This window comes from Myotis davidii, unplaced genomic scaffold (assembly GCF_000327345.1).
Source record: "Myotis davidii unplaced genomic scaffold, ASM32734v1 scaffold815, whole genome shotgun sequence".
NCBI lineage: Eukaryota > Metazoa > Chordata > Mammalia > Chiroptera > Vespertilionidae > Myotis > Myotis davidii.
This window is the reverse complement of record NW_006288179.1, coordinates 49,225-73,866: the sequence shown is the minus strand read 5'-3', so window position 1 is coordinate 73,866 and position 24,642 is coordinate 49,225. Positions and strand designations below refer to the sequence as shown.

The following is a 24,642-nucleotide window of genomic DNA, read 5'->3' as shown; positions in this document are numbered from 1 at the left end:
GAGTTTTATAATGTACCTCATCTAAGCTAATGCTTTGGAAGGCTTGGGCACCTTCCTCCAACCTTGGAGCACTAGTAGAGTAAACTAGGAATAAAATGCTAATTTTAAATTTAAAAAAATCCTCCCCCGCCCCCAAACTGGGACCATGGAGCATGCTGAATGCCGGCTTCCCTCCATGCTTCCCAGTGGGAAGCCAGACCTTCTCTCTCATTCCTGGGCCTGGCTCCTGGCTCAGGGCTGCTTGCCCTTTGCAGCGATACCCTTGACCCTCAGCAGGGCTCATTGGTTTTATGAGAAAAGATGTTAGGGTCAGGCTCTCCTGCTCCCAGTCCTGGCTTGATTTAGGACATTGGTAGCAGCCCGGGGCTCCGCCAGTTCCCTCATCCATGTGCCTCGCAGTCCTCAGTCACTTCCTTCCTGTTTTGTGGCCCCTTCAGTTTCATAATTTTAAAAATTCTTCCACAGCTACATGCATTCTTACTTCTTCTATTTTGGTCACATATGTCTTGGAGGTAACGTGTTTCAGCAACTTCCCATTGTGGGCTTCCCCCATCTCTTCAGGCCTCGGGGCTTCCATCTGTGCTGTTCCTGGTCTGACAAGGGTTGTTCCTTTTTCACCAGAGTCCGGACATCCTCAGCACCATTGGCTACGACAGCATCATCCAACATCTGAACAACGGCCGCAAGAATTGCAAAGAGTTCGAAGACTTTTTAAAAGAAAGGTACACGCTGTTTCCTGTCTGAAGACAGAGGGAGGACAGGATGCTGCCACACAAACAAGGAACGATTCACTCCTTCATGGAACTTGCTCCTCTGGTGTGGGGTGCTTATGGGACCCGGGACTCGGTCTGCTGAGTCTGGGCCATCGGCTGATGTTGTTTCATGGTTGTGTTTCACGGTTCACAAGAGCCTTTGCAATGTTCCACGCACACACACAGGTTATGGGATGCTCCCCAAGATGTAAATGATATCTTTGTCCTAATGTTCTTAGAAACCAGTTGGAGAGATAAGACTTATGAATGAAGCAGCAAACAAAACGTAATAAAACATTAAGTTGTGTGATACCCATGACACAGAGACCTCACGGGAGAGGGGGATTGTGGAGGACTGGCCAAAAGAGGGGGTCATGGGAGCTTCGTGGAGGAGGAGATCCTTGAGGTGGCCCTCCAAGGGTTTGGTGGATTTGATAGGTGGAGGGGTATCTAGATATATGTGGGGGAACAGCAAGCTTGGAGATGAGAATGAGCATGACCCATGTGGTGAGTGGGAGGGAAGAGGAGGGGCAGAGCCTGATTCTGAGACCACTGGGGGTCAGGGAGCAGTGACAAAGATGTGGGACAGGTCATGGCACTCTACCTGGCAGTATGGCTTGGGATACTAGCTTGTTTTATAGGATTATCTTTCCTTTTTTTATTAAATTTTAAAAAAAAATTTATTGATTTGAGAGTGACAGCAAGAGCGAGAGAAGAAATATTTCAGTTCGTTGTTCCATTGATTTATGCGTTCATTGTTTGCTTCTTATATGTGCCTTGACTGGGGTCAAAGCTGCAACCTTGGCGCATTGGGACGATGCTCTAACCAACTGAGTTACTGCCAGGGCTGCTTTTCTTTTTCTTAGAGGCCTGGGACTCTTCAGTCCACAGGCCGACGCTCTATCCACTGAGCCAAACCGGTTAGGGCGATTTTTTTTTTAAATTCTATACTTAATGAAGTGAGTTAGTTTTGTGGAACTTACTCATCTGGAATACTCCATTGTGATTCTGGATGGAGTGCTTTAGGGGGATTTTTGGCCTAAGTTTCAGGTCATTGCTAGGTCCCAAGCCAATTAACAGTGAGTTAGAGAGTCATAACCTGGAGATAAGACATCAAAGTGTCTTCGACCAAGTCTCTCTACTTTCTACTCAAGAGAACATTAGGCATCATAGAGCACACACTGGTAGCCACACTCAGGTGGTGAGGCCTCTCTCCTTGAGTGGATTCAAAGGACCACTGCCCCCCTGTGCATCTCAGGAGGGGTGGACAGAGCGAGGTCTATCCACTGGGGGGTCCATAGAGCTGGTCACTGCCCCTCCTCCTTTAAGCGACCAGCCTCCTCTTCTACCCACCGTGGCTGACGATGGTGACAGCAAGTTGCAGCCTTCCTTCTTCTGGACAGGCACTGGAGGTGGGCTTCCTCCTGTTTCCAACAGAGCTGACAAAGTAGCAAGCAACCAAGTGTCCCGTGACTATGCAGGAGAGAGACTGCAGAACACCCCTTGCTTTTGTGTTCCTCTTCCAATCAGGGCTTTTATACATTTACACATTTTCTCGTGGAGATGAAACAGTTTTGCAGCACATCCATGAAGGAGGTGTTGGCTAATAGCTGAAGCTTATGGACCATCCAGTGGTGCCCTGACATAGTGGGGTGGTGGTGTAAGTCAGGGGTGTCCGCATTTACAGAAACGTAACCCTCAGTAAGGAATACATGTTACACTGCCACCCAGTACACACACACAGAAAACGAAAGTTTAAGAAAACGTCACTACCCTATGATTTTCTTCAATTCTATTTCAGTGAGTACATTAAATGGAATTTTATGCTGGTCATAACCCCTTGGATTGATTTATGGTTCCTTAGTGGGTCATGCCCCACAGTTTGAAAAACAGAAGTCCAAATTGAACCCAAAAGCTAAGCTCGCACTTTTAAATTGTTTCACAAAAATATATGGGCAAGTGGGAGAAATAGATGCAAGTTAAGCATGGTGAAGTATTGATACTGTATTTCTAGAATATGGCCATTTTTCTCCAGGAGTTTCACAGTAAAAGAAACCAGTCCCACGTGCTCTGATTTTGAGGAAGAATCTGCTGCCATGAGTTCGGAGTGTCAGATATGTACACATACCCGAGGGTGGGGACTTGAGGCCCCTGAGCGAGTGGCCGGCCTGGCCTTTGGGCTCCTTTGCTGGTGGTGTGCTTCCCAGAAGGAGGCTGCTGTGACCGAGGAGAGAGCGTGGGCTCCCCCATTGCATCTTGTTCAGCGATAATTTATGTGAGGAAGTGCAGTCCTCTTCTGGTTTGAGGGGTGCCTAACATTTCCTCTTGCTCTGTGAGGTGTGGGGTGCTTATGGGACGTGGGACTCGGTCTGCTGAGTCTGGGCCAGAGGCTGATGTTGCTGAAACGTCTTCCGAGGCTCTTGAGCATTATTTTACTGAGCTGCTGTAATTTCATGGGGAACCCTAGCATATTCGTATGGACTAGAGGCACCACACGCACAGAGACAGAAGCAAAGATAGCGGCAATCTGTCATATATATATTACTTATTATTTTTAAGTGTATTTTTATTGATTTCAGAGAGGAAGGGAGAGGGACTTGTCTTTTACAAAACTTCATACAATTGGAATCATGCAATACGTATTATTTTCTGTCTGTCTTTCTTTACTCTCTCTGGAGGAAGAGAGGGAGGGAGAAAGAGAAAGAGAGAGAGAGAGAGAGAGAAACATCAGTGATGAGAGAGAATCATTGATTGGCTACCTCCTGCACGCCCCCCCACTGGGGATCAAGCTGGCAACCCTGGGCATGTGCCCTGACCAGGAATCGAACCATGACCTCCTGGTTCATAGGTCAATGCCTAACCACTGAACAACATCAGCCAGGCTACTGTTTATTATTTTGAGTTCATCAAGTGTGATACACATATATGTATAAAATTTTTTTTGATATGTGGCTAAATATGTCCTATATCCAAGTTTTGTGACACCCAACCCCTCTTGCCAAAGTGTCCAAGTCCTGCCGTGGACCACTCTGGCATTTCTGGCAGCTCAACCTTGGTTATACCCAGGCGGTTTCCAGTCAACACATTTACACTCATTTGGGGACAGACAGAACAATCACCTAAATGCAAAGCGTAGTGTCAGATGCTGCTCTGGAGTAGGCAAGCATGCTGCCTTTCAAATGCAAAGCGTAGTGTCAGATGCTGCTCTGGAATAGGCAAGCATGCTGCCTTTCCTGCATCCGTATGGCTGATCCCTGGGCCATGTCTCAGTATGTGCTCTGTAGCTGATCTGTCCCCAGTAAGTCCTGGATGCCTTATTGTAACACAGCAAGTAAGTAACAAAACACAGTAACAAACAATCCATCAGTAAATTGCAAATTTGCCCAGTTTACCCTTCCAATCAGCTGGAAAGGCATAATGATGACATTTATGATGAGCACCACACGGCAGTCTGAGCGGCTCAGTGGTTGACCATGAACCAGGAGGTCACAGTTCAATTCCTGGTCGGGGCACATGCCCGGGTTGTGGGCTCAATCCCCGCTATGGGGCGTGCAGGAGGCAGCCAATCAATGATTCTCTGTCATCATTGATTTTTTTCCTCTCTCTCTCTCTTCCTTCCTCTCTGAAATCAATAAAAATATATTATTTTAAAAAAGAAATAGTCTCCTTTAACACATATCAACTGCACGAGGTATTATTGTTTCCACAGTCTTTGCATGAAAGTGTAACTTTAAAGAAGTATGTATAATTTTACTGATTTGAGTCATCAAGTGTGATACACATATGTTTATAAAATTATTGTGACATGTGGCTAAACATGTCCTGACCGGGAATCGAACTGTGACCTCCTAGGTCATAGGTTGATGCTCAACCACTGAGCCACACTGGTCGGGCAAAAGTGTAATTTTTTTAAAAAAAAATATTTTATGGATTTTTTACAGAGAGGAAGGGAGCGGAATAGAGAGTTAGAAACATCGATCAGCAGCCTCCTGCACGCCCCCTACTGGGGATGTGCCCGCAACCAAGGTACATGCCCTTGACCAGAATCGAACCTGGGACCCTTCAGTCCTACAGCCGATGCTCTATCCACTGAGCCAAAACAGTTAGGGCAAAAGTATAACTTTTGAAATTAAGTTAGTAAGTCATTTACCGTGGGAACTTAGAAAGTGACAGAAACCCAGAGACATCTTACATACAGACCCTATGTTTATGACTCATCAACTCTGGGCTTTCTGGGAAGATGGCTTGTTCCTCGCACAGAGACCTTCTCTATTTGCCTTTTTTAAAAAATATATTTTATTGATTTTTGATTTTTTTTTTACAGAGAGGAAGGGCGAGGGATAGAGAGTTAGAAACATCGATCAACTGCCTCCTGCACATCCCCCTTGACCGGAATCAAACCTGGGACCCTTCAGTCTGCAGGCCGATGCTCTATCCACTGAGCCAAACAGGCCAGGGCATCTTTTCTTTTTGTTTCATACATTCTCACCCATGACACCACTCTATTCCAGCAGACAGGCTTGTAAATGAGCATGCTTTGGATATCTCTGCCTCTTCATCTTTATTCCATTATTTCCCACCTTGAACATCCTCCTTTGTCCTCTATGCTTGAGTAAATTCTCCCCATTCTTCAAAATCCAGGTCAAATTTTCCTCCTCTTCTTCTTTTTTTTCTTTAAAGGAAGCATTCTACATAGCACTCCAGTCTGAGGTCTTCCACTGGTTACCAATGAAAATGAACCTATCTTATCACTGGTAGCCCAAATCCATAGATCCTCTGCTCCTTTGAGCCCCTTATGGGGCCATGTATTACAAACAGAACCCCTGATATAAGTAGGAAATAAGAAATAGAAAATCGAAGATAATCATACTGCAGAGAGTAGGTGTGACTAAATGAGATTATGTTAATAGTTGTCATTTATTGAAGATGTACTCAATATAAGCCAGCTACCATGTATTTTGCATATATTAGGTTATTCAATCATAATAACCCTGTATGGCAAGTTTTATCATCCTTATTTACAATTGAAAAAACTGAGGTTCAGAGAGGTTATGTAACTTGCCTAAGGTTACATACGTAATAAGGGATAGATCTGGTTTAAACCTAGGAAAGTTGGCCTCTGGAATCTGTGTTGTTAACCACTTCAGTGTGCCTAGTATAGTACCTGATACACAACAAGTGGTGGGTAAATGGTACCCACTACTAATATCATTATGTTAATCCTAGAAGGTAGGTAGTGTATACATCTTCAGCTCCATTTTACAGATGAGAACTCTGAGGCTTAATGGGGCTTTAAATGACTTGTCCAAGATTATAAAAGCACTAAGTAGTGGAGCCAGGACTTCTATTAACTCCATGTTTAATGGTTTTTCCACTCTACTAATGGCCTCCTATGATGGCTGGATATATTTTTCTGAAAGGCGTTTCTCCAGGAACTTGGGGGCCAGGTCAGGGCTCTTAATTGTGTATTGCAACACAATACTGAGTAGGGAGGAGGGAAGCGTGTTTGTGAAACCCCTTTATGCATGGAATCCTGTACCACTTGTAGGTTAGCAGCTACACCTATGGACTGGGGGATCCCCAGCCTTAGTGCCCTGGGACTCTGCTCTTCCCATGAGCTCCTGTACATCTCCTGGTTCTTTTCTTTTCTTTTTTAAAAAATATATTTTTTATTGGGGAGAGGGAGAGAGAGAGAGAGCAACATCAATGAGAAAGAAACACCATGGATCGGCTGCGTCCTGGATGCTCCCTACTGGGGATTGAGCCTGCAACCTGGACATGTGCCCTGACCAGAAACCGAAATGGTGACCTTTTGGTGCACAGGATGCTCAACCAACTAAGCCACACCAGCTGGGCTCATGGTTCTTTTCTAGGGAGAGGCCGACCTGCCCTGGATACAGCTCTTATTCTGGGATCCTCACTATCTTTCAGGATGGGCTTAAGAATAACAGACTGCCAGGGTGGCAATAACAGATTCCCTTGACAATAGTACCCTGTGTATGAGTTTCAAGAGTTCCATAACAAATTGCCATAAACTGGGAATTTACTCTCTCATAGTTTTTGAGGTCAGAAGTTCAAAATCAAGATGTCTGCAGGCCTGCTGGTGTGGCTTAGTGGTTGAGCGTTGACCTATGAACCAGGAGGTCATGGTTTGATTCCTGATTAAGGCTCGATCCCCAGTGCAGGGCATGCAGGAGGAAGCCGATCAATGATTCTCTCTCATCATTGATATTTCTATCTCTCTCTCCCTCTCCTTTCTTCTCTGAAATCAATAAAAATATGTTTTTAAAGAAGATGTCTGCAGGATCATGCTCTCATGAAGGTTCAAGGAGAGAATCTGTTCCATGTGTTTTTCTTAGTTTCTAGTGTTGCTGGCAATCCTGGGTGTTCCTTGATTTGCAGCTGCTAACTCCAGTTTCTTCTTCCATCATCAGAGGGCATTCTTCTCCTGTGTCTTCATATCATCTTTTTATATGGACACTAGTCTCATTGGATTAAGGGTCCATCATACTCCACTGTAAACCCAACTGATTGTATCTGCAATGACCCACTCTTCAAATAAAGTTCTATTCTGAGATACTGGAGGGTATACAACTTCAACATTTTTGGGAGGGAGAAGGATACAATCCAATTCATAACATGTACCCAATAGAATGTGCTGGAAGCTGAGACCTATGGGGAAGTAGAGTACTGGGATGAAAGCCCAGATTCCCAGGTCTTTTAATCCCGGCTTCCCAGGGGGAAGCAGTGGTATTAATCAAGGGCCTACCAGTGGTTCTCAACCTTCCTAATGCCGCGACCCTTTAATACAGTTCCTCATGTTGTGGTGACCCCCAACCATAAAATTATTTTTGTTGCTACTTCATAACTGTAATTTTGCTACTGTTATGAATCGTCATGTAAATATCTGTGTTTTCCGATGGTCATGACCTACAGGTTGAGAACTGCTCGGGCCCTAGACCTTTCTCTCTGTCAGTTTCCTCCTCTGTAAAATGAAAGGGTTGTGGTTGATGTTCTGTAAAATCCCCTCTGGGTCTAACAACATGGTTCTTCCCAAGGAATTTATACTTTGGTCAAGGTGCTATGATTGGCATATACAGTGGGGGCCATGACTTACGAGTTTAATTCGTTCTGTGACGGAGTGCATAACTCAAATTACTCGTATGTCAAATCACTGTGACGTTCGCTGAGCCAACTAGCGGTGGGGTATCTGAAGCTGGCTCGTAACCCGAATTTTTTTGAGCTTGCGACTCAAAGCAAAAAAATCGGCTGAGAGATGGCTCGTATCTCAAAAAAACGCGTTAGTCGGGACACTCGTAAGTCAAGGCCCCACTGTACAATAAAAACGATGGCAGTAGCTCTTATGCCACTAAAAACCCCCAAATATATACATAGCCTTGGATCATAGTTTTGACATTTTAATCTGTGCTGGTTGGAGGCCATGCTTGGTTTTGTTGTAATGTTTATGTCAGGGACTTCTAGCCGGAGAAGACCACCTCAGAGATAAAGGCCACTGGTCTTTTATAATTCTTCCCTGTTACGTAGAGGGAATTTTGTATTTTAGAGAGTGATGTTATATCTGAGCTACTCTCAAAGGTGCAGTTTTGCCTTCAAGGGGCCTAACTAAGAGTCAGCCCTGAGGAGGACTTATAACCCTCTCTTCTGTTCCACTTAGGGCATCAATTGAAGAGAGATATGGCAAAGATCTGCTCAACCTCTCTAGGAAGAAGCCATGTGGACAGTCTGAGATCAAGTAGGTGCCACACTTCTTTCTGGTTTCCAGGTTGGCTTATACTGCCAGGAGCCCCGTCACTTCAGAAGAAAGAGCTGGCCAGGAGGGCAAAGTGTCTCGGATAATGACAATTTTTAATTTATTTAATTTCAGTTGTGAAAATTTTGGAAAAATAGAAAAAAGGTTAAAATGAACTATGAAGCTACAACTCATTATTAATATTCTCTAAGTTTCCCTTGAAGTCCTTTTCAATGTATACTTTTTCATAGGTGGGGTTACATTATATATAATTTTATACTAGAAATTTAATAGAGAGGCTTACACATACACACACACACACACCCATGCATGCACACCATCACCCATGCATGCACACCTATATACACATACATAGTTTGTGATAGCTACAAGAGACTGTTTTTGCACCATTTATAGTTCTCACCACCAATGTGAGATTTCTTTACTACAGTTGTTTATTCTTCCATCATTCCTGGCTTCATAGGCAGTCAGTCATACAGGAACCAATACTTAGAAAGGCTTCGTAATCAGCTTTCCAATTCTGATTTCACTTTAAGGGTTTTACCTAGCTTCCTTAATTTTACATTCATTTCCTCTTAAATGGGAAATCTTAATTCCTGACAGTATTAGCATGATTATTTGCTTTATACGATAATATATATCAAAAAATTTCAAAATAATATCACTATTGTTACTAACAAGAAAACTTGTGGATAAAGTTCACCATTTTCTTGCACTTCCTCTTGATCTCAGGCTGTATTTCACTAAGAATCCTGTGTTCTAAGGTCACTTAAAATTTTATTTTCTCTGTGTGATTATGTAACCAATTTTATATTAAGTTCATTTCAGTTTATTTTAAAATTTAGGGATCCTTTTCTTTTCCCTGTTTCATTTAGTTTTATTTTTTGAATATGTAAAATATTTACATGTTCACAGGTCAAAACTGTGTAGACTTAGGCAAGTTGCACTGTTATTCCAGCAGGGTTTAGATACTTTAAAGGGAGATTAGGGGTCAGCTGACACCCCCACCTCCCAAAAAACAACCAACAACAACATTTATTTGTAAAATATGTAAGCTGTTTGGGAAAATATCCAAAACCTTTTGAGGTAATGTGATGGGTAACAGCCACATTCTCTCACATAGTTCTTGGAAAATATATTTAGCGGAATGAATCTGGTCCCAAATGGTGTTTCTTATATTGTTACACAATTGACTGGTACCTGAGTAAATTCATAGAGAGAGACTGGCTCTGTTCTGTTCTGTTCCGTGAGAAAAGCCAGTCGGTTCCCTTTATGAGTATACACCTCAGAGAGGAACACCCAGCAGGATATGAGACGTGGGGACCTCGCTGCCAGGTTGAAGTGAAAGGCCATCTAGGTGACTTGTGTTTCTGTTACCTCCAGGATTACTTTTAGGAAGGCACCCTATGAGAGTGAGTGACTGCTCATTCATGAGCTAGGTAGGATTTGTCACCTCATTGGCTACACTGAGGGACTCTGGCCTCTGATAGACCTAGTTAGGGTTTAAGGCCAAAGTGCTTGTCAAAAGGGTGGTAGAGCCCTGGCCTTTGTTGCTCAGTGGTTAGAGCATCTGCCCATACATCAAAGGGTCTTGGATTAGATTCCTGGTCAAAGGCATGTACCTGGGTTGCAGGTTCAATCTCTGGCCCAGGTCCGGAATGCAACCAATTGATATGTCTCTCTCACATCAATGTTTCTCTTTCTTTCTCTCTCTCACCCCTCTCTCCCTCCCTCCCACTGTCTAAAAATCAATGGGAAAAAATATTCTCAGGTGAGGAGTAACAAAGAAAAAAAAAGGTTGGTAAACTATTTCCTTGTTGCACATTAATGAAGAACAGCAGGGAGAGGAGGAGGTGACATGGCCAGGCTGCCACCCCCAAAGTTAGACTCCACCCCCTGAAGTCTTGATTTTCTGCTGTCCTCTTAAGCTTGTGGGCTTAGATGAGTCTATAAATTGTGGGCCGAGAGGCACATGCAGTGGCATTAGAAGGAGATTGTACAGCCAATTTCCAGAACTTGAAATGATATATGCACTTGTTTTTTGGTTTTTTTTAGCACCCTGAAGCGGTCCCTTGAAGTCTTCAAGCAGCGTAAGTGATTCTTTAAAAACTGTTCTTGGCAAGCTCTGTCTGTCATCAAAGGTGGGTTTTCATTTGAACAGAAATCTCGCATTGGGTGGAAAAAAATGAAAGCAACTCCTAAGGTGAGAAATAGTTCTGCAGAGTTGACGTGAGCTGGAGAACCTTTCACACCTGCATGTCGGGCTGTGCATTTGACTTCCTTACAGAAGTGGTTCTCACACTTGAAGTCCAGCTTGAGGCCCTGCTATTTGGTCATCAAAGGGTCCTGTCCAGTTCTCATATTCCCCAGGCCTGTTACTCAGAATCTCCTGTTCTATAAACATTTGAAAATATATTCAGCCTTAACACAAAAATGCAAAATTGTAAAACATTGAAATAGCCCTGGCCAGTGTAGCTCAGTTGGTTGGAGCATCATCCTGTGCACCGAAGGGTAACAGGTTCGATCCCTGGTTAGGGCACGTGCAGTCAGTAATCGATCGATGTTTCTCTCTCTCTCCCTCTTCATTTCTCTCTCTCTCTCTCTCTCTCTCTCTCAAATCAATAAAAGCATATCCTCAGGTAAGGATTAAAAATAATAATAATAAATTAAATAAAACATAGAAACATAATTTCAAGGCTTTCTGTTCTTCAGAGTACTTGGTGCTTCCAAACTGAGGAGTTTACCAAGGCATGTTATGTACATGTGCCTAAAGTGCTTCTGTAGCCAGTTTAATGATTCTAGAGCAGGGGTGGGCAAACTTTTTGACTCGAGGGCCACAAAGGGTTCTTCAACTGGACCAAAGGGCCGGAACAAAAGCATGAATGGAGTGGTTGTGTGAACTAATATAAATTCAAAGTAAACATCATTACATCAAAGGGTACGGTCTTTTTTTTTTTAGTTTTATTCATTTAAAACGGGCCGGATTCGGCCCGCGGGCCGTAGTTTGCCCACGGCTGTTCTAGAGCTTTGTAAGGTTAACTGAATAAATATTCATTTTAACTTTTCCATAGGTGTCCTCTTCCCTCTTTAACTCATTGATAAATTCATTTCTCAAGATGTGGACAGTGTCTTCATGTTTCTTGCATGCCCACAAGGCCAACCATGGTTAGCTCAGGGGGACTTCAGCATAGGCTGGGTCCTCTAAGCATATTTATTTGCTGTTCCTTTACTTGTTTTCTTTTTTCCCAACAAGTAGCTTCATTTTATTATTAAAAAATATATTCATATTAAAAATTCAAATGAGACAACTAGCTGTGAAAAAGATAGCAAACACCCAAGTATTCAGTTCTTAGTGCTAAGCAGTTACAGGTAAATATGCCTCCAACATTTTTATACAATACACACAGTTATGTTTATATCTATTCATATAAATAAATAGGATCACACCATGGCAATGCATCAAAATCTATGGGGTGGCACATATGTTTTTAAATTGCTTTTTAAATGAAAAATATCAATTTTTAATCATGCTAGCAGTTGGTATATATTTTTCCAGACCTTTGTCTATGCATTTAAAGCTCTCAGTCTCTCTCTCCCTCTCTCTAATTGCAGACACCCAAGTTGCAGACATACCTGAGGTTATACTATGCATACTCTCTATAATTTGGTTTTTCAGTTGATAGTATATATAGACATCTTCCCATTTCAGTTCATGTGGATCTGCCTCATTCTTTTACATTAAAATTTTTTTGATCCTACAAAATGCCAAATTTCTTCCAGAAAGGTTGTATTGATCTCCCCACCCCCCCTCCTCCAGTAGTGCTGTTTTCCCCCAGGTTCTCCAATACCACAAATTTTTCATGCTTAAAAATTTTGCCAAACTGAAAGGTAAAAAATTATGTTTCTATTTAATTTAATTTTGTATCGTTTGCATATATCTTTTTCCATTTAGTCTGTTGCTTTTTTTAAATCCCCACAAAAGATATGCTCTCATTGATATGCGGGAGGGAGGGAAGGAGGGAAGGAGAGAGAGAGAGAGAGAGAGAGAAACATCGATCAATTACCTCCTGCATGTGCCCTAACCAGGGATCAAACCTTGACCGTTCAGTGCACAGGATGTTGCTCCAACCAGGGCTATTTCAGTGTTTTAAATTTTTGCATTTTTGTGTTAATTCTGAATATATTTTCAAATGTTTATAGGCCATTGAGCTGATCTTTTTTATATTTCAAGTTCTTTAACCAACTTTTTACACTGGAATATATGTTTCTTTTGATTTGTGAATACTTTTAATATAGTTATTTACTAATTGTTATACGGATTGCAAATATCTTTTTATTGTCATGTATCTTCTAACCTTGTTCAAGTTATCTTGACACACACGAATTAAAAAATATTTTTAGATGAGATCTCTTAGTCTTTCTAGCTTACATGCCATACTTCAATTTGTTTTCATAGAACAAGTAAGATTAACATTTTAATTTTTCTATTATAGAGGTAAGTCGTGCTCATTGCAAAGGTTTTACGTAGACACTAAGGGGGAAAAATCAACAATAACCTTTCTCTCCAGAGATAACTCTTGGTAGCCAAAATTTTAGTGTATGACTTTCTTAAAAATGCTCAGGCACATGAGATGTTAGAGATCCTTAGAGCTCACCTACTGAAAACGAAGGATGGGGTTTGAAATTGTAGTGGGTTTAGGAATGTCTCTTGGCACGTAAGCTCCATGAACTTCTCCCTGGTCCTGGACGTACAGTAGGTTAGTAACAGCTACTGGTAAAAGGCTAAGCTAAAGACTTGCCAGCCTAGATCTTGGTGGCCAGGGCAGTGCTGGGCACATGGATAGTCTCAATAAATGTTGGTGACCAAGTGCAGTTGGTTAGTTTAGCCACTTGCTTCAGTATTTTGTATATAATTTTAAATTGTGTACAGTTTTGCATATTTTAATTCAGACATATGTCTGTCTGCTTATTGCTTTTTAAAATTCTTTTGCAGAAGTAGACAATGTGGCACAATGTCACATTCAGCTTGCACAGACTCTAAGAGAAGAGGCCAGGAAGCTAGAAGAATTCAGGGAAAAGCAAAAGCTACAACGGAAAAAGGTCGGGGTTGCATGTGTGTTAAAATGTTGCCTTTCTTATGGCAGAATACTCCAGGCTTGCTTGTTCATTCAACTCCTTGGCGTGGCTCCCACGCTCGTGTAACCATGCTCTTCGTTTAACCCATGTGATTATTTATTGGCAACTATGTGGAGACTCATGGTTCTGTGCCCACTTACCACACCCCCCCCCCCCCCCAACCCAGGCCACTTCTTTTTTATAATTTTTGCTAGATTTAGGGGTACAGCCTGCTTTCCTCTTCTTTTCATATCTGCTGCCACTATTTGAACTCTGACTGGAAAGGGGAACCCCATCTTTCTTCTGGAGAGTCTAGCATAGCCACGTTGGAGGGCTCCTAGACCACACTCCTCCTGGACAAGGCAGTAAAGGGAGGGTAAGAGGGAGAGGAGTCTCACTCCTTGGAGACCAGAATGTAGTCCAGCTGTTTTACAAGTGGGGTAACTGAGGCTCTGGGAAATCCGAGTTCTTGTCTTCAAAGCAGATGTGCATAAGCTCTTCTTCATTAGGATCCACTCTGGCCAACCACACGTAAGGAGACGGGAGTGAGCAAGTTAATAAAACTGGCAGACACTTGGGAAGTTATAAAGATCAAGTGTTACTTAGACTAGACCAGCCACTATTCTGACTCCTTACTATTTTTTTAAAGGTTTTTAAAACTGCTTTTTAGACAGCGAGGAAGGGAGAGGGAGAGAGAGAGAGAAACATCTATGTGAGAGTGGAACAGTGATTGTTTCCTGCGCACCCCCCACTGGGATTGAGCCTGACCCTCCCTTCTGTTTAATTCCTAAAACATTGCTTTGCCTCTATTATCATTTTGTGAGAAGCTCTGACAGCTGTGCTTCTTACTAGGAAGGGAGGCTGTAACATTTAAGGAATACATATTAAGCACTTCCACCAAATGCAAGCTTCAGGTACCAGGTTTCAGGGGTCTATCTGGCCCAAAGTATTTTTCAGAGCAGAAATAATATGTAGACCTTATTACACCCACTATTGGATGGGCAAACTTTTGGGGCTGATATTGCCAGCCCGGCCCACCTCTCTAGAGGAATTGCAAACGTCAAGAAGCAAAATGCCTTAGACAACCAGGGTCCATGCACACATGATTTCCACTAAGAGGAGAGGAGGGTCATTCCTCCCCATCTTTCAAGTACCCGGGGTAGCCCTAGTCATTTCGGAGTAAGTTTTGTTAATTTTGCAAGGCTTCTGAAACGTCCCCTCCTAACAAATTGCTGAGAGAATTCTCAGCGCCAGAAGCCCACGTTCTGAAGTCTAAATAGAGCAGCCGGTATTCAGCCTACCATTGTCATCCACATTCCCTATACACCCTAGTGTGCTCTCTACAGCAGGACACGCCTCCTTCCCAGCCTTCTGGGAGAAGTCCAAAGTTGATTAATACATTTGCATAGACTTGTATCACAGTGAACTCTGGGTTGTACCAACTTCCGTATATAAATACTTTTAAAAAAATTTCAGACTTTGGGGGAAAATATGTCATTGCCAACTTCTCATTTCCACTGTTCAAACCCTGCACACTTTGGTTTTTCACTTCTTGGAAATTAAGCCATTTCCACTTATCTAGGAAAGCCATCAATTGGTTTCTTTTGTTAAACTGGGGCAGGGAGGTGCCTGTAGAATGACTGGCCGGAAGTTTATACTTACTTACACAACTATCTGAGGGTGGTGAACAATATGGATGTGGTCACCGTTCCCTCACTGAGTATAGAGTATGGCCAGAGAGACTGAGGTAACATAGCAATCAGGGTAAAGTGTGATGAACCTTAAATGGTAGGGGAGATCCAGGCCACCTGAACATACAGAGGGAACACCTCACCTAATCTATTGGGCTGGGGAGGCTTCTTGGAGGAAGTGACCTTGAATCTAAAACCAGCAGAGTGAAAGGCAATATAGGTGAGGGTGGTAAGAGGTGAGGCTCTCACTCCTGGTGGTTGGCAGGTAGGGTGGGGTCTTAGGAGCTATTCTCAGGAGTCTTGATGTTTTAGGGTTTCGAGGTTCCTTCCCCAGCCCAGAATGTCCTAAGCCTGACAGATAGCACATGGTCAGTTACTCTCTCCTCTGGTACCCACATCATTTTACCATATCAGCTGAGATCGGAGTGACCATGGCAGAGTTTTGTTCTGTCTATTTGGAGAGCAGTCTCCAAAGAAAAGAACCTCCTTAGTTCCAGAGAGTGATGCTTCCAGTTTTCAGAATACAGTCTGAGTGGGGTAGACAGACAAACAGATCACTAAGTAGTTATTTCCATAATTAGGGCAGGGTCATTTGGGCCATTTATAAATCTCTCTTCCTTTTGCCCTCCCTCTTACTTCTCCCCACCCTATACCAGGGATGATTGTGCTTTTGCACTACTTTGTGTTATTACATTTGGCCTGAGCAGAAAGTCCGAGTCCTCAAAGAAGCGCCTCCCCACAGAGACCTGAAAGAGAACCTTTGACTTACAGGGGCCACCATGAGTGGGGTCACCCTCTAAGTGAACCGTGGATGTGAGGACACTTAAATCAAGGTGGTGCAGCAGCCAGAGCAGAACTTGGTGTCACCGAGTAGCCTTGAGCAAAGGTCACCAATGGTGTGACCTCTGGGACTCTGGGTTACACCTGTCAGGTGAGAGAGTAGGTTGCTGCTCTCGAGGATCCTACTGATGTACAAATGCCAGGAAACCTTGAAGGCAGAGCAAGGAATGATAGGAAGTGAAAAGGTTTGGCTCACAGAACTTTGTAGCCATCTGAGAGGTGCTTGAAGCAGGTGTTATGTAGAACTTGGGCATAAGAAGGCCTGGCTTGGGCTATAAACTATAAAATAGTCGCAGCTTCCAAACTGGAAGAACGGCAGTGTGTATATTCGAACTAGAAAGGATCATAGAATAGACCAACATTGCTAATGGATCTGCTCCATGGAGCCAGGGAAAATCGGGAACCGTTATCAAATACATAAACCCAGCTCCTCCTCTTGGCAAATGCACATAGGGGCTAATGTGAACCACACAACTCCATGCCTGCAATGGCAAGGATCTGCCCATGAGTCCTCCATGTGGGGATCATGTAGGAACCCTGTCTGTTCTTTCTTCACCATTAGCAGGTGCATAGGTTCTTCTGGTCCCTCCCTTTCAGAGAAGATGATGCCTCAGTTCTCTGAGGGCCTCTTGGGGTTCCCTCAAGGGAAGTTCATGTATTCTACAAAGCTCATATTTGAAGTGAGATATTCTCTCCAGATATCTTGAAAATCTGTATTTGTGTGTTATGGTAACAGAGAGCAACTTAATATGGCAGAAAAGAAACCACATTCAAGTTTAATTTTCAATATTATTTTGCATTATATCATTTTGCACAAAAGCAATGTCATAGCTCATTTTGAATGATTGCATCTCCTGATCTTCTATCTTCCCAATTGCTTTTATAGAGCTACCATAGGGATAATGGTAGTTTGGGGTCATAATTAGGAACAAGGGCACAAGAATCAGGTTTCTGGGCTCAAATCTCAACTCTACTTGCTGAGTGTTAACCTTTGGTAAACTAATCCACCTCAGTTTATTGTCAAGAAAATGGGAATAAGAGTACTAGGTTGTTGTGATGCAGGAAAACTGCTTATCACATAATGCTTGATAAATTGGAGCGACTGTTATGTCTGAGGTACATTTTTATTATTAGCTGCATTACTTTGACTAATAAATGTATTAATGTCACAACCACAATAAAGAAATTGCTCCCAAGTAACACAACAGAGTAGTTTACCTTTTCTGAATTAGATGGAGTGAAGAGTAGGACAACAGCCTGGTTGTTGTGGCTCAGTGGTTGAGCATTGACCTATGAACCAGGAGGCCACGGTTTGATTCCTGATCAGGGTACATGCCCTGATTGCTGACTCGATCCCCAGTGGGGGGCATGCAAAAGGCAGCTGATCAGTGATTCTCTCTCATCATTGATGTTTCTATCTCCCTCTCTTTCTTCCTTCCGCTCTGAAACCAATAAAAAAATATATTTAAAAAAGAGTGGGAGAACAGTATTTTTTAGCTGTCCTACAAATATTTCTCCCCTTCATCTTGTCCAGGCTCCTTGCTGGGTAAGGGTGTGACATTGATGAATGCCACAGAAGTGAGTGTTTATAAGTCTAATTTAACTGTGTCAATATAAAAGCTTACAGAAAAGAGCCCCCTTTTAAAATATAAATGGCACTTTAACAAAAGTGTAAAAAGTCCTTTTGACACCAAGGTTTCTTGATCCCAGATTTGCTGAAGAGACTGTTCTAAGGTGATCAATGTTTCCCAATGGTGGCAGCCCAAGTTCAAAGATCGACCCTCTCCATTAATCAGCATCGGACCTTGGGCAAATTGTTCAACCTCTTTGCTGCAGTTTTCTCATCTGTGAAATAATAAATAGTATATCTACTTTCTGGGTTGTGTAAGGACTCAATGAGATAATCCATCTTGAACACACCCCTTCAAGATAAGATGGTATTAACAGTAATTTCTGTTTGTATTAATAGTGCTTGTGTTCTCTTCACAGACAGAGCTTATAATGGATGCTGTCCATAAACAAAGGAGCTTACAATTCAAGAAAACCATGGATGTGAGTTTCACTTTATTGCCTTTTCCTGAAATTCTGTGCTGTATATGAGCATATTCCTGCTCAAATAACATTTCAATAATGTTATTTATTAATACAATGACTCTTAGTGATTTCACTTTTCTTCTTTTTAAAGCCTTGGGAATATTGAGGATGAAACCAAATAGTAGGAACCTAATATTACCTTTCTAATATGGGAAAGTATAGCAAGTTAATTTAAATATTTTAGGCCAAGACACAAAATTATATATACCATATGATCCCATTTATCTTGTTGGATTTGAGGCCCCCCCCCCCCCCCGCCATGACTATTCTCAATCTTGATTTCTTTTTTTTTTTAATCTTTTTTTAAATCCTCACCTGAGGATATATCTTTATTGATATTTATTTATTTTTTAAAAATATATTTTTATTGATTTCAGAGAGGAAGGGAGAGGGAGAGGGAGAGAGAGAGAGAGAAACATCATTGATGAGAGAGAATCATCAATTGGCTGCCTCCTGAATGTCCCTTACTAAGGATCGATCCCACAACCCAGGCATGTGCCCTGACCAAGAATCGAATGGGGCTCAAACAGAATTCTTTAATCACAAAGGAACATGACTATTCTTATGCAACAGAAATCATGGGATTGTTGCTACTGTCCACGTGCACTGGTGAGGCACAGTAGAATATTGAAGCATAATTATAATTTCTATGACCAAGTGATTCATAAACCTAAGTTCTAAGGATTATGAATGTTGGATTATGTTTTTTAAAAATTTATATGTCTTTCCTTCAATCTTTTCTTTTTAAGAGAGAGGAAAAGAGAGAGATAGGGATATAGAAACTTCTATGAGAGAGAAACATCATTGATCGACTGCCTCCTGCATGTCCCCTACAGGGAACTGAGCCCACAACCCAGGCATGTGCTCTGATCGGAAATCGAACTGTGACCTTCCAGTTGATAGTTTAATGCTCAACCACTGAGCCACAGTGGCTGGGCTGGGTTACATATTTTATAGTTACCCTAGAGGCACAATGCAAGGGGCTTGGCCCTTGCAGCCCCTCGCAGCCCTGGCTTCGTCCGGAAGGTCGTTTGGCTGTTCAGTCTAATTAGCATATTAGCTCTTTATTATATAGGATAGGTCTTTTTATTTTTCCCATCTGAAATGCCATCTTTTGTTCTGGTCAGTTTTTAACGCTCATGCACTTTGTTTGCCAAATAGGAGTTTTTATTTCCTTGATCAGGCTGCCATTACGTACATCATTGGGAAAAAGGCTAGAGAGATGTTGCAGCGATAGACAAGAAACAGCATCAGCCTTCTGAGCAGCCACGTTCTAATGGTGATCACAGCCCTGTTCAGGGTGCCCTGTATTCGCTGGGCTTGGCAGGCTAGGATGGCTGCTTTTCAGGGTTATGTTGTGCTCACCTATTTTGGTCCTCTTTTGGCTCATAACAACTAAGGCAAAGAAGAACTATGAGCAGAAATGCCGAGACAAAGATGACGCAGAGCAGGCTGTCCACCGAAGTGCCAACCTGGTCAACCCGAAGCAACAGGAAAAGGTACCTGGGAGGGCTGACCGCCTGAAAAGTCTGAGATTTACTATCTCAAGCTAAAGCCAATCAATGATCTTAAGTAAAAGGAACCTGCTCCCCAAGCTTCTGGCAATATCTTCCTTTAGGCTAATTAGGATCCTCGGAGCCAAAAAAACCCTTCACATTTTGGGGGTCGTGGAAGAGCTAGAGAAAGGAGGCCATGGAGAGGGAGTGGGGTGATAAGTGGGGGAGGGAGTTTTGATTTATTTTTCCATCTTTCTTCAAAGCTCAACTCATGTATTCTTTGTAGCCAGGCTGCCTCCTGCTTGGGTATATTATAAATTTAATTTTATAAAATCTGGATAGAAGATTGTCAGTAACCAGAGGGCAGGAGTATGGCTTTAGGAAGACGTAGGGCAAGGTGCTTGATGGATATTTTGCAATGGCGAAAGATTAGAGGGCAAGTTGAATGATTTGCTCTTGGGAGGACCCTAGGTAAGACTTGTACTAGCACTTGTCTCTTTGCAGCCATTGCTTTTAGATCTGTTATGCCTATAGAATCCTGGCCCAGCATTCCTGATCCCTTGTTCGTTTGTTTTATGTCCTCACAGCTTTTTGTGAAACTAGCAACCGCGAAGACAGCTGCAGAAGACTCCGGTACGGGGGTTCCCCGGGGATGGGGGTGGGTTGTGGTGGGGTTTCCCTTATCCTAAATCTGTCTGGTAGACCTAACAATGAAGAACATGTGGATAGGCAACGGGCTTTCAGAAACAGGAAGGGGGAAAGGAAGGGAGAAAAGGGTAGGGAAACTGAGGAAGTGAATAGCCAACAGTTTCTGGCCATGGCTTGCCCAGTCTGGCTGCTGTACATGTAATAGGATGGAGATGGTAGGGGCATGAGGCAGCTGCTTTGTGATCTGGGGCTCACTCTGATTTTTTTTCTGGAACATTTATTTAAAAAGCCCATTTCAGTCCTGATTAACTCGTACCTGCTCTGAAAGAAACAGCCACGTCTGGAAGCCTTGTCATTGAAATCTAAGCTCCAAGCTTTTAATCCCCAGCGTGTCCTGCAGGAAATAAACCTCTCATGACCACGGTCACTTAAGAAGTCTCTAAACCTAAAGCTAAAGTAACTCGGTGCCCTTTTGGGCTCAAGGTAGTTCTCTGCATCTGTCATTGGATACATTTCCTGAAAATGAAAAGGGGTGGAAACTATTGAGGTGGAATTAGACAAAGGAAACCCTGACCGAGGTTCCCCCGCTGCTCTCACTTCTCCTTCCTTGGATCATTTCTTTCTTTTTTTTTCTTTAATATATATTTTATTGATTTTTTTCACAGAGAGGAAGGGAGAGGGATAGAGAGTTAGAAACATTGATGAGAGAGAAACATTGATCAGCTGCCTCCTGCACACTCTCCACTGGGGATATGCCCGCAACTAAGGTCCATGCCCGTGACCGGAATCGAACCTGGGACCCCTTGGTTCGCAAGCTGACGCTCTATCCACTGAGCCAAACAGATTAGGGCCCTTGGATCATTTCTTGCTAATTGCTTGGTTCAGTGCTTATTTCACAAAGATATTATGAGGGTGAGCGATGTGATTATGGCCTTCCAGTGTTCAGAGCTCATGGAGCCCGGTGCGCTCACTGCGAGTTTCATTTGCCATCTGGGATGAGCCTGATGGGTAGGTCTGCGAGCTGCCCCTGCCCTTTGCTGAACCCAAGCCCCTCACCTTCATTGCAGACAAGGCGTATATGCTGCACATCAACACGCTGGATAAGGTCCGAGAGGAGTGGCAGAGCGAGCACATCAAGGCCTGCGAGGTAGCCCAGCCAGACGCTGCTCAAGAGGGGGCGGGTCTTGCTTCCAGGATTCGGAGAGTCTACTTTTGTAGAAATGTGCCATCCGCTTATTATATCTACCGATTCTGATAGAATTGCTCGAGGGCAGATTGGAAATCAGAAGATGAAGTGGAGGGTGGAAGGAACTGGCATGTTTCCCCCTAAACCTCATTTTTCTCTCTCTTCCCTACTCTGTCCAAGCCTGTTCAAGGCTTTCTTCTGTGTTCTGTTAGCACAGGCATGAAACAGATGAAGCAATTAATGGTTAATTAGTTACTTAGAGAACCTCGCGTGCACTTGGTATGTGATAAGGAAAATGCAGACAGCAGGTGAGCAGGCTTCAGAATGTTTTAGCCTCCTTCCGCCTTTGATTTCACCATTGCCCCCCCTTCATTTTCAGCACATTGTGTTTACAAGAGAAAATAAGACATGACCCGGAAACTCCCTCCATTTTCAGTTACCCTCTCTACACATTTCCTTTCTTTCTTTCTCTTTCTTTCTTTCTTTCTTTTTAAAAAAAAGAAATGTAGTTTTATTATTTCATGGCTCCCTCTTGTGTGCCACTGCAGCACATAGTCTTCCATTTGGTACTTATGCTCTATGATTTGAGTTGATATGTTTATTTTCCCTATGAGACCATGAATTATCAGAAGAGTAGGAACCCTGGCGTACCTATCTTGTCTACACATTTTCTTACCAGTGGTTCTCAAAGTGAGGTGCCAAGACCTGTAGCATTAGCATCACCGGGGAACTTGTTAGACCAACTCCAGACCTCCGGAAACAGAAACTCTGGAAGTGGGCCCAGGAGCCCTGCCGATGATTCTGATGCCAATTCAAACTTGAAAACTGCTGATCTACACATACCCTTTCCCTCCTTTTCTCCTGATACAGCACAGAAGTGGCTGCTCCCACCATCTGGGCTCAGGATCCCATCCAGCTGCCTGTCCCCATTGTCTTGTGCACACTTCCCTTTTATGGGGATTTCTTTCATTACCATTTACGCAAACTCAGCTCCCTCCTGGCTTTAAAACTTAGCAGCTATTGCTTCCCATCTCTACCTTCTTCTCTCCTTACAGCCCGGCTTCTTGAAGGAGCTGTCTCCACATCCTCATTGCCCCTGCCTGTCCCAGCCTCCTGGCCCTGGGGTTTGCTCCCTGCCCCTGCCCTCTCGGAGGAACCAGTGATCCCCTTGGTGTGAGGTCCAGTGGCTGCTTCTAATGTTCCATTAGCACCAGCATGAAACAGGAATCAATTACTAGTAATGGTTAAGAAATTACTTAGCCTCACATGCACTTGGTATGTGATAAGGAAAATGCAGGGAACTTTGCAGTTTCTAATCTTAGTTGACCTGTCTTTACCATCTTCTAAAATACTCTTTGTTGTTGTTGTTTGTTTGTTAATCTTCTGGGATATTTTTTCCATTGGTTTTTAGAGAGAGTGGAGGGGAGGGGAAGGGGGAAAGAGAGAGAGAGAGAGAGAGAGAGAGAAAGAGAGCAAGAGAGAGAGAGTGAGAGAGAGAGAGCAACATTGATGTGAGAGGGACCCATGGATTGGTTGCTTCCTGTACTTGCCCTGACCGGGGCCTAGATCAAACCTGCAACCCAGGTATGTGCCCTTGACGGGGAATCGAACTCAAGACCCTTTGGTGGGTGGGTTGATGCTCTAAACATTGAGCACACTGGCCAGGGCTAAAACACTCTTTTTTGCTTTACTTCCTTAACTTCACACTCTCATGGGAAAGCCTGGAGTAAAGCCATTTTTATAAGTTTTGAGAACATGTAAAACAGTGCATGTTATAAAAACATGCATGGGAATGATAAAATTTAGGACAGTGGTTATGTCTGGGGAAGGAGGTGGGTGACAGAGATTGGAAAAAGCACACAGGAGCTTTAACAGAATCTGAAGCAAAGTTGGTCAAAATTCTTGACAAAGCTGGGTGGTTGGTACATGGGAATTCATTATACTATCTCTCTACTCTTGATTATGTTTAAAATTTTACATTGTAAAATGTGTTCAATATTTTAAAAATACATTAATATATTACATTCATTGTTGAATAGAATAGCATCCACTTCATAGAATAGCTTGATTTTCCAAGAGTTATTTGTTTACATTTTTAAAAAACCTGTTGTTCAGGCAATAACTTAAAAAACCAGAACTTTAGAAGACAAGTGCAAGGACCCCCATGTACTCATCAACTAGCATCAACAATTATGACCAATTGACCAATCTTGCCAATTGAATTCATTCATGGGGGCGGGGGGCGGTGAGGGATGGGCCAAGTTTGGAATCTGAGGTTCTGGTAGTCTGCCTTGGTGGAGATGCCCCTCAGGCAGTTGGAAATGTGAGCTGGAATTCAGGTTAGAACCAGGGTGTCTGGATTCATCATAGCTGCTTACCTTCAGAGTTATACCCCATTGTGTTTGTGTTAATACCATATTAGAATCCATCTGCATTCTTTGCTTGCTGTAAGAGTTTATGAGCTTCCTTGATGGTGAGGGGAGTACCCTAAATGGACAATAAGCTTGCATACTTGAGAGGTGACTCTGTTTCTTAAGTCATAGCCAATCTAGACAAATGGCCCCTTTCTCTGCATATGTATTCACCTGTGGTTGTTTCTGTAGGCGTTGGAAGCTCAAGAATATGAACGAATAAACTTCTTTCGGAACTCATTGTGGTTACATGTGAATCAGCTGTCAAAACAGTGTGTCACCAGTGATGAGGTAAGTCAACGGCATCCATTAGCATGGAAAGAACTATAGACATTTATTAGTTCACTCCTCTCAATTGAAACACAGAGAGGTACAGCGACTTACCCAGGGCCACACAATTGGTTGATAGAAGGATCCAGATAAGCACCTAACCTGCCTGCCTCTTGGCCTATTTTACTGCTATGACTTTTTCTTTAAGAAATTCAGAGCAGGAGGGCAGAGAAAGGAGAGTTGACTACAGTTTAATCTATGGAAGACAGAGATGTTACACCACGAATGTAAGTCCTAAGAGCCACTCCAGGACAGCACCAAGTACTAGCAGCTGACCGATGCCCCAGCTAATGGTCACTCCAGGGTTC

General features: G+C 42.9%; 1 protein-coding gene across 1 annotated transcript in view; it reads left to right on the top strand.

The window, feature by feature from the left end:
- Positions 1–24,642, top strand: part of PSTPIP2 (proline-serine-threonine phosphatase interacting protein 2) — a 32,943-nt gene that overhangs the window by 927 nt on the left and 7,374 nt on the right. Inside the window, exons 2-10 of the mRNA XM_015561473.1 lie at positions 602–722; positions 8,428–8,505; positions 10,579–10,613; positions 13,517–13,623; positions 18,159–18,221; positions 19,664–19,762; positions 20,347–20,392; positions 21,475–21,554; positions 24,197–24,295. Coding sequence (XP_015416959.1) covers positions 602–722; positions 8,428–8,505; positions 10,579–10,613; positions 13,517–13,623; positions 18,159–18,221; positions 19,664–19,762; positions 20,347–20,392; positions 21,475–21,554; positions 24,197–24,295 — 728 coding nt within the window. The remainder of the gene's footprint in view (positions 1–601; positions 723–8,427; positions 8,506–10,578; positions 10,614–13,516; positions 13,624–18,158; positions 18,222–19,663; positions 19,763–20,346; positions 20,393–21,474; positions 21,555–24,196; positions 24,296–24,642) is intronic.